Source organism: Odontomachus brunneus, unplaced genomic scaffold (assembly GCF_010583005.1).
Source record: "Odontomachus brunneus isolate Ranch 3 - 2012 unplaced genomic scaffold, Obru_v1 Obru_scaffold_008, whole genome shotgun sequence".
Lineage (NCBI taxonomy): Eukaryota > Metazoa > Arthropoda > Insecta > Hymenoptera > Formicidae > Odontomachus > Odontomachus brunneus.
Genome location: NW_022639458.1, coordinates 3,687,888 through 3,697,903, shown reverse-complemented (window position 1 = coordinate 3,697,903; position 10,016 = coordinate 3,687,888). Strand labels below are relative to the sequence as shown.

At 47.0% G+C, this 10,016-nt stretch overlaps 1 protein-coding gene across 2 annotated transcripts in view; it reads left to right on the top strand.

Moving 5' to 3' along the window:
* Positions 1 to 910: 910 nt before the first annotated feature.
* Positions 911 to 10,016, top strand: part of LOC116854151 (probable nuclear hormone receptor HR38) — a 104,776-nt gene continuing 95,670 nt past the window's right edge. The window contains exons 1-2 of one of the 2 annotated variants that reach the window (XM_032835782.1): positions 911 to 952; positions 1,954 to 2,819. In XM_032835782.1, the coding sequence (XP_032691673.1) occupies positions 2,414 to 2,819 (406 nt within the window). In that variant the 5' untranslated portion in view covers positions 911 to 952; positions 1,954 to 2,413. Of the gene's footprint in view, positions 1,525 to 1,953; positions 2,820 to 10,016 lie in introns of both variants that reach the window. The other variant, XM_032835783.1, reaches the window with a different exon arrangement.

Sequence of the window (10,016 nt, the reverse complement as noted above, 5' to 3'; positions counted from 1 at the left end):
TGGAACTTTTTATTCACAGTACATAAAATTATGTACACGACGCATAAAGTAAGTAACGCAATTATCGTAACATAATAACAGCGCACCGATAGAAATTCACTCGTCTGCCTGAAAGCAGACGAGTGGAAGCAGGCGAACAGGAAGAGAAGCGCAGGAATCTTTCAAGATAATCGAATATAGAAGCCCTGATTGAATAAATAACGCCGTAATCGCGTAAAATGCCTTTTACACCGCACTTGAAAAGATCCGCGCGCGATTCACTCGATAGCATCGCCGAATCGTACATGTGAGTAGGCACACAAATGTATAACATCGTAATTGCAACGTAATTATCTCGTAGAATCCGCCAACACCGCCGTCGTCACCATCAACGGACGAGCGAAAGAAAAGGAGGAAGCGAAAGCAACGAGCGTATCTCCCCGTCTTTCTCCCACGCGCCTCTTTTTCCGTCTCTCTCTTTCTCTCACTCTTTTTCTTATTCCGTCCTGAACGCGTTTTGTTGCGACGTTCGTCAGGTCCGCGTGCCGCCGCTGCTATGGCTTTGCGTGGGGTTGGAGCGGGCGCCGGCGGGCGGAGGGTGCGGAGGCGGCCGGGCGGCCGGTGGGTGGCGTGCTGACGTCACCGTAGCGGCATCATCGGCCGCGTGGGCCAATAGGTGCGCTCACACTCGGGCCGGGTCCATCGATCCGCCGGCTGCTGCTGTCGTGTGCGCGTCCCGGGTTATGACGTCCGAGGTGACGTCACCGTTAGCGCCGTTCGCCTCTCTCCTGCCGCACCCCCGCTCGTCGCCGTTCTACCGTTCGCCGCTGTTGCCACCGCCGCCGCCGCCGCCGCTGCCGCCGCCGCTACACACGGTACGGTTTTAATATAGCGGAGGAACGCGCGCGATCCGGACTCAGTTACGCGGCGACCGGCCACTCGTCGAGTGTACCGCTCCCTTGGCAGCTCGAAGGTTCCAGGCTCTTTCACCTGTCTCTTGTTCGCTCGTTCTCTCTCTCTCTCTCTTTCTTTCTATTTCTTTTACTCTATCTCACTCGCACTCTACGTTCCTCGACGTCTGCTGCGCTCCGTCCAGAGGCCTGACGCGAAAGCACCGACCGTTTGGCGCGCTTAGGATCGTGCGGGAGCGTTCGTACGAGGGTGGTGCACTTTCGCGCAGCGTCGACACCTGTGCGATCCCGCGAGTTTTCCGCGTGTCGACCGCCGCGATCGGCGCGGCCCGCGACGTTAATCTCGGCTACCGCGCCGCGTAAGTGCTGATTGGTAACCGCGAGGACCGTCTACCCGTAGCTCGCTTCTCGTCGGCAAGAACCGAGCGGCAAGTGCATTGAAGAGCTCGTTCATACGGGAAGAGCGACGATGTCGTCCGATACGTTGCGGCAGCGGTAAACGCCGTCCGGGAAGAAGCATCAGGATTCTGCATGCGAGTGCCCAGGGCGGAAGTGTTCGGGCTCCTCGGTGGGGCGCTGACCTCCGACGACATCATCAGGAAGGACTCGCCTTGCCCTACGACGACGCACGCAGGTCGGTGATACTACATCACGTGTGCTCTCGTTCGTTCGTTCGTTCGTTTATTTGTTGTTTCGCGAGAGGAGGCTGCGTTGTATCCCTCTTGTGTTTTGTGTGTGCCGCGTGTGGGGATCGCGAAGCGCGCCTTCTCCACCGGCAGGGGGTCTTCACCTGGCTCATCGTGCTCCTTCATCTCTTTCTCACCCTTTCGCCTCTATCTTTTTCTTTGTCCCTCTTACTGTGGCTCTCTCTCTCTCTCTCTCTCTCTCTCTCTCTCTCTCTACACTTGTCTCTTTCTAATCCGACAGTTACGTGCAATCGACAAAACGCACATTCAGTCAGCTGGCGCATGAGGATTTTCCCGTGCGCTTCGTCGACAGTCTGTCCGTCCGCTGTCGTTTCTACTTCGCGCTCCTTCCCACCCTTCCGCCGTTCACCCGCCAGCCGGCGTGGCGCGCATGCTTCGTTTAAAGGGATGTATCGATACTGAACGTCGGCTGCTCTTCGCATTTCTTCGAGCGCGACGCGGACTCATAACCGGTTGGCGCGGGCCATGTGACACGCTCCGATCTCACCGCGTATGATCTCATTGATCAAGATCACACGAGTCAAAGGGACTTGTCGAAGTGAGACACACTTGTCGAAGTGCTCATCGAGGCACACGACATTACTACTAATTGGATCTTCGCGCGGGATCTGATCGGTAGAGACACCTTCGATGCCCACGCCGGTCGCAGCCGGTAGTCCGAGGGCCAGTGAAGCGCTCACTTGAGTATCCCCGACGGAACCAGTCCAGACGGAGACGTCTCGCGCGGCTCCGCAGGGCCACGCGATCCGCGAGAGAATCCTCCCGCGGGATGCGCGCGATCAGCGGTCGGCCGGTGAGCAGCGCGAGCCCGTTTGAATGAAGCGCGAGCCCGTAGCGCCGCTGATCGTACGCGCGATGCGCACCGTCGAGAACAGCACCGGCAGCACGGAAGCGACCGGCGCCGCAGCGCATCACCACCACCACCACCACCATCACCACCAGCAGCAGCACCACCATCATCATCATCATCACCACCGCGGCCACCCCAACGACGTCGTCGCCGTCGCTACCGCCACTGCCGCTACCGCTACCACTCGTCACGTGGGCGTCGTCGCCGGCGAGCAGCAGGACCGCGAGCGACCGGCGGCGTCGATCCACCTGGTGGCCACCGCCACCCCCTATCACCAGGTCACCATTGCGGCGGACACCAACAACAATCACGATCATCATCGGAATCTCGAGCACCACGGCGCGACGCAACGCCATGACCATTGGAACAAGTGTAAGTCAGTCGCGAAAAAAACAAGCGCGCTGCAAGATATCGCGGGATATTACCACCCTCACATACCTTCTCGTACTCCCGTAAGCTGTTCGTTGCTGGTGATGGTTACCAATGGTGGTGATGTACGAACGATGATGATGATGATGATGAAGATGACGATGATGGTGTCATGCTGGTGATGGTAGTGGTGGTGGTAGTGGTGGTGGTGGTGGTGTTGGTGTTGGTCGCTGCGTTGGGGGTGGTAGATCGCAGTAAAGACGCGAACACGTATGCCTCCTCGCGCGTTTCTCAATGATCGCCCTTGCCTATTGTTCTTTTTTATTTTTTTGTCGTGGATAATGTAAGTTTCTCACACGGGCTTGTTTATGCTTTAATGCTCGCATTGCACTTATATCGTTAGATGTCTAGTTTGAGAAGCATTAGGCATCTGCTCTGAGGATGCGCCACGTTTAGAGGTCTGATGCGATTGATAATTGATAGTCGATAGGGAGGCAGGAGATTACGAGCGGAATTTGCTCAAAGTGAGATAAGTTCAATCTTAACATATTTCTATTTAAAGGGTGGAACTGGATAAAACGTTATCGACTGAATTAAACTTCGTATGTCGCGCGTTCGTTTCTCAGAAGCGCGACGTCGGTAACAGTCACGACACGGATGTGAGATAAACGCAGAGAATCTCATAGTAAAGATTGCTATAGGACTTTGTAACCGAGGGACGGGGGTCGACATTCTACAGTAATTCGCTATCCTTTCATTTCATATGTGCTCCTTTTATTTTAGGGACTGAAATCTTAAAACACTTGCTATTTGTTTCTATTATTTTAAAATACTCGCTACGTTTCTGACAAAATTTACTGTGTTCCTTAGCAAGATCGATCTTATTGACAGTCCATTCCTATGCTATTAGAAACGTAGTAAAATTAAAAAGAATATGTGCACGGAGGAAAACTACAATACATATTCTCTCCGTGCGCAATGTGTGTTTTCTTTGATTGTTCTTTACGTTTGCAAGTCGGATAAAAGCATACAGGCCCGATTGAAGGAGATGTATCATTTTGCACGCTTTTGTCCGTATTTTCCGGACAAAATTAAAATTGTGAATTAAGAACGGCTTGTCAGAGAATCGAAAATATATGTGGATACAGTTTGTTTTTTTATCAAATTCCTTCTCCACCTGGTAACGCAGGTTGCATGCCATTAAATATGATATGTGAGATGAAAAAATACCTCAAAATATTCATACATGATTTAGCGCGTGTGCATCTCGTGCGATTTTTAGGTTGCAGTCTGTTGGTTTCAGTTGCACAGGTCCGAAATTCGTCGGAATTAATACACGGTGTAACGATCCGTTACGCGTTTAAAATCCGATTGTTCAATCGCCGGGACATTATTCGTGTTAGAGGGCTTTTTACAGACACTCTTTGTGGTTGCGTTGTCTGGATTTTATTTTAATAACCGTGATTCGGGGTGACGACATGTTATAAGATCGACCAGCTATTTTAATCGGGAATTAAGCGAGGGATTTGAGCGCGTCAGTCGGTCTCTATTAGGAATATTAGTCGGCGCACGTTTAAAACCGGCGATCCCGCGAATCTGCTCGCGCAATAGTGTTTTACTATTTTTCGATAATTGCAACTCGTTTTCTGCACCATTTTCTGCGGTTAGCCGAGCAGCAGCGGCGTTAAATAATTGAGCGTTATTACGAGACGATTTGGGTTATCGCCGGTTCGCATCCGCCCGATATTTTATAAACGCTCGTCACCATTCGTGCTCGATATCTGCTTACGTCATTGCCGTGACGTAGACGACGGACGAGAATATCGTTGTTATTATTTCGCCTAGACAATCGGTGGTCCACTTTGCCGCGTTAATTCCGCGCCTGTCAATTAAATCACAATTCACCTGGACATCGATCGGCCGACGCGCGAAAATTATGACGTCAGGCGATTGCGGTTCTCTGAGTCGCCTGACACTTGAACGCTTTATTGTCGCTCTGAATTGTTTCAGCGCGTTATCCCTTTCACAATTCCGAGATTCTCGTGAAAAATAAAAATCGAGTTTTGAAATGAAACGAAACATTGAAAAGTCCGATGTGTTATTTTGTTCTCGAGTCGATATTTTCATCCTATTTTCAGCCTTATTGTTTCATTCAACATCTATTTTGATACTCTGAAACTTCAATCAATCCCTTCTGATTCTATTTAACTTATCCGACTCGAAATTTGGGTCCTACTTTCGGTCTCACTATTCCATTCACCTATTCCAACACCTCTTGAGTCGAAATTTGGCCCTGTGTTAAACTTTAAATTCTACAACGTAGTAGGAGCTAAATTAGCAAAGTAGGTTTAATTCTAATGATATAATTTACTCCTATTTTGATTCTGATGATGTCCGAAATTTCCCTTTTCATTTTCTTTAGCGTCAAAGCAAGTTGTATTATAGACTTTAGAATATCAAGATAGCTGTTGAATGGAACAGTGAGAATGGAAAGTTTCGACTCCGACAGGTTAAATAGAATCAAGAAAGGTTAATGTAGGAGTATCAAAATAGCTGTTAAATGGGATAGTAAGGTTGAAAGTAGAATAACAATTTCAACTTGAAGGCTGTTGAAACCTGTAATAAACTTATTTTGACGCTAAAGAAAATGAAAAGAGAAATTCTGGGCATCACCAGAATTAGACTTACTTTACTTTGTTAACTAGTTCATACTATATTGTAAAATTCAAGATTTAACATCAAGCCAAAATTTCGACTCGGATTGTTTGATACTTTTAGGACTGAACAAACTGTTAAACTTACTCTCTCATTTTCCCGTTGAAGGATTATCGTTGCAAATTTTTGGAAAGTTGACAGTTAATCAGACGATATGTTTGTCAAACCTTAACTTACCAAACGTGTTACCATCACCGTCATCTTCATCCCTTCGCCTCACACCCCCGAGCTAAGCACGCTTGCTCAAGCAGCGTCCATGGGACTTCACGTTATTCCTTCGTTTCCACTACATGTAGCAATTATTATGTTCAAAGATCGATCGACACGCGGGTGCTCGTGAAACTGCGAGAGCGTTTAAAAAATTTGCTTTTCAATCGAAAGGCAGACCCGGTCAGGCGCGTGGACGATCGGGGTGCGACGGAACCGTCATACTGCGCGTTCAGTCAGCACCTCCGCTCCCACGGGACTTTTTACAGGTGTAATCGGCACGTCGCGATAAATATAGTCTGGCAGTCGGCCGAGTGCAAGTCGTTTCTTTTCCGCGTACATACTTGGCTTGCACGCGCAGGGAAAGAAGAGAGTACGAGGACTACAAATATAACCACTTACGCCGTGCGGGCGCAAGTGCGGTGAGACGCCGGCCGACCGACCGACCGACCGACCGACCGACCGACCGACCGACCGATCGACCGGTCACCGGTTTCGCCGCATTGCCGCGCTCGAATTGCGACAGGCGACTGTAATGTTCTCGTGAAAGAGTAACGGCCGTGACAATGGTAAATCAACGCGCTTATGACTTCCTCCGCGCGTTAAGTGCCGTCGCGCCGTTACGCCGTTGGAGCCAGGTGTAGGCGCTGGCCCGCAGGTAGCGCGCGAGAAGAAAAAGTCAGAGACACGCCGGAGACAAAGGCGAGGCGGAACCGATCTCTGAAGTGTTCCTAATGGTCGGGACTCCCAATCGGAAATTCAAGCGGCAACCGGCGCTCTAGTCGGCGTATTTTTCCGAATTTCGAAGTTATAAGTTCTCGGATTCTTCAACTAATTGACTGTGCAAAAACGTGACAATCCTCCTCTGTGTTTTGTGCTCGCAATGCCCTTCTTAACCGTATATTCTTTTCTGCAGTAATATAGATATGCTGCAACGTGACTACTCTTGCTCCGATCGCGGGGTAGGTTAGTCCGAGGACTCGGGATAAGATGGCCACATGTAAAATTATGTATCCTGGTTATTGTTCCTGAGGTCTCATAGCTCTGCCGGTCTTTAAATAGTGACCAACTTGATCTCGTCTGTTCATAGCTCGATTTCACTCATTTTATAAATGAAAGTTGTTCTTATACTGCCTGAAACAATTGTCATATAATTGCAGGAGACTTCTAACCGATAACACGCGACTTAATGCTGCGATTTTAAACAGGATCGTAAGTCTCGTAACTTGTTCCTCGTAAAATACATAAGAACTTATGAGTAGATTTACAACTCTATGCAACATTATATGTCGTAATTACTCGTAAATATCTACGATTTCATGTAATTTACGATATTTACAAGTGATTGTACGACATATGATATTGCATAGAATTGTAAATCTACTCATAAGTTCTTACGAATTTTACGAGAACAAGTTATGAGACTTACGATTCTGCTTAGAATTGCAGTATAAATCTACAATTCTATGCGTAATCATATGTTTTACAATCACTTGTGAATATCGTAAATTACATGAAATCGTAGATATTTACGAATGATCATGTGACATACGGTGCGTATAGAATTGTAAATTTACTCATAAGTTCTTACGAATTTCACGAGAGCAAGTTACGAATCTTACGATTCTGTTTTTCACTTACGATGACTATTATAAATCACATTCCGAGACACTCGAAAATGGCTGCTCCTAAATCAGTTTGCTATTTTTTAACTAATATTGTTTCAATTTTAATAAATCTCGGAGAAAAGTACCTACGTTCTTAAATTTTGCTATTTCGTTTTCATTGTTCCTTTCACAACAGATATATAAACAAAACACTTAGCCGATGTACCTCTTGGGCCAACTATACCTATGTGTCTCCTACCCCAGAAAAGAGTTTGATTTTTATCGCCGCGCGTTTTTTATCGCGGCGACTAATAAATTCTGCAAAAAAGTGAGATAACTTTATTTTGTAGACTTATAAGTTTATTATATCTTCGCTGTTTTAAAAACGTATTAACAAGACGTTATGATATGTTTGGAGACAGCATATCCGGAATGCCGATTTACTAATCGTGGCCGACATACAGGCGACACACTGTCTATCGCTCTTCCTTCGCCCTGTATTTATGGCAGAGATGAAAATACTTATTCCCGAAATATACGAGATTTTTCGACGTTTCTTTCTTATTGATGAATCCGCGACACAGTACAGTTTCTAACGTTTGCCCTCTGTATTTCGTCATAAAGTTCGTTTTACGTTTGTTCCGAAAAAAGTTGTTATTTTTTCGACGCTTATAAGAAGCAAAAATAACGACGACGTATGTTTCCAGTATAAATGAATTCTTTTCGAAGCGAACGAAAATTTAAAAAATCTTCGCTTTTTGTTCGTCATTATAAGCGAGCTATTTCCGCGTAAACGTCGTTCATTCAATCCCTCTTCCTCTGTCTTTCTCTCTTTCCTTTAGGCAACGATGATCGTGAAAAGCGAATCATGCGTGTTTGTTTCATTTAGAATTCTCTAAATAAGAGTTGGGACATCTAATCTTTGTCCGCCATCAATAGGGAAGAAGAAGCGAACGGGAATGAGAGAGAAGCTGCCGCGTATTTCGTCAATCCAGTCGTTGCAGCTTCTCTTTCATTCTCATTCGCTTTTACCCTGTTAAAGGCTGACAGGCTGCGGGCCAATCAGAAATCATCACGCGGTGTTCCGACTCTCACTTGAGAAACACTACTAAATGGCAGAAAGAGCACGAAATGCCACTTGTAGGTTCTAAAGAGGATCTCTCGGAAAAACTAGTAGGCTAAATAGAATCAAAAGAGGTTGTTCGTTGATGTGAACTTCAAAGTATCAAAGTAGGCATTAAAAGGGGATATTGAGATCGAAAATAAGATAAAAATTTCGATCTGGGTGTTTAAATTTTAGCCCTACTTTTGACCTGGACTTTCTAACATTTATATATTCTGAAGTGTATATTTAATAAACATGGAAACTGAAGTTCTACTCAGCAACTTTAAGGGCTGATTTTTCCAACTACTGGGTAAGCCAACTAACAGTGAAATCATACATCTGTTTTTCAGATTAGAATATGAATTAACATCGATATATGATTTAACTGTTAGCTCACCAAGAGCTTAGAAAAACCAATCTTAAATGGCAAGAAACGCACAAAATATCATTTTGTAGGTTCCAAAGAGGATCTCTCGGCAAAGTTAGCGGATTAAATAGGATCAAGAAAGATTGATAGGCTTCAAAGCAGGAGTTAAGTGGAATATTGAGGTCGAAAGTAGGATCAAAATTTTGACTTAGCCTCACCCCCCATCACTCGCGGACGTCGTGTAAACTTCACCACTCTTGCTCATGCATTTCCATGTGCAAGCGTGTAAGTCGGACTTTGCGCGTGTTTCACGCGCGATCGGATTTAATGATCCGCCTCTCAGGGAGAGTCTTATCCCGGTGGCGATCGAAGGCTTCATCGCGATTTGATCGCGGCGGCGATCGCGATGAAGCCTTCGATCGCGATTAAAGGGAGCATCTCGTGTGCGCGCGTTGCGAGTTGTTCTCTCTCTCTCTCTCTCTCTCTTTCTCTCTTAGATTGTCGGTGGCGCCGCGGCGTCGGGGAGGGTTGCGGGGGTTGTACGCGACAAATCCCGCGTCCCTTGACTCGCCAAGGCCGGAGCTCCATAAACAGCCATGCCGTATGTACATATATTACACGTGTTTATTATGTACGCGTGTGCCGTAACCAAGATAACGACGTCTCGCGCGCGCGTCCTTTCTTGCGGGCCGGCTACCGTAACGCGCGCACCCGTTATAACGTAGAACTCGTTCACGCAGCCACTGAGCACAAGGGGGTTTTTAAAGTGGTATCGGAAAATATTCTCCTGTATAAAAATTCTTACATTATATTATCTCTCGTGTACCGTCGACCGGCGGCGAGTGTTCGCTCGCTCGCTCGCTCGCTCGCCGTCCTATTTCTTTTCTACACTCATGCCTCTATTTTCGCGCCGAGCGGCATTCCGCCCCGCGCGAATCGCACGGGGTCGGGCGATTTTCCGAGCGGATTCATCGGCGCTAATTAGCATTCGTAGAGCCGCTAATTAGTATTCATAGGAAAATTCTCTCTTGCAGTAGCATTGATTCGGCGACCACCAACTAGATGCGCGGACTATCTCTCCATTCTTTTTTGCTGTCAGTCAAAGTTTCCACTTTTATGATTCCACGATACTCTCTCTCTCTCTTTCTGTCTCTCTCTCTCTCTCTCTCTCTCTCTCTCTCTCTCTCTCTCCTTCTCTT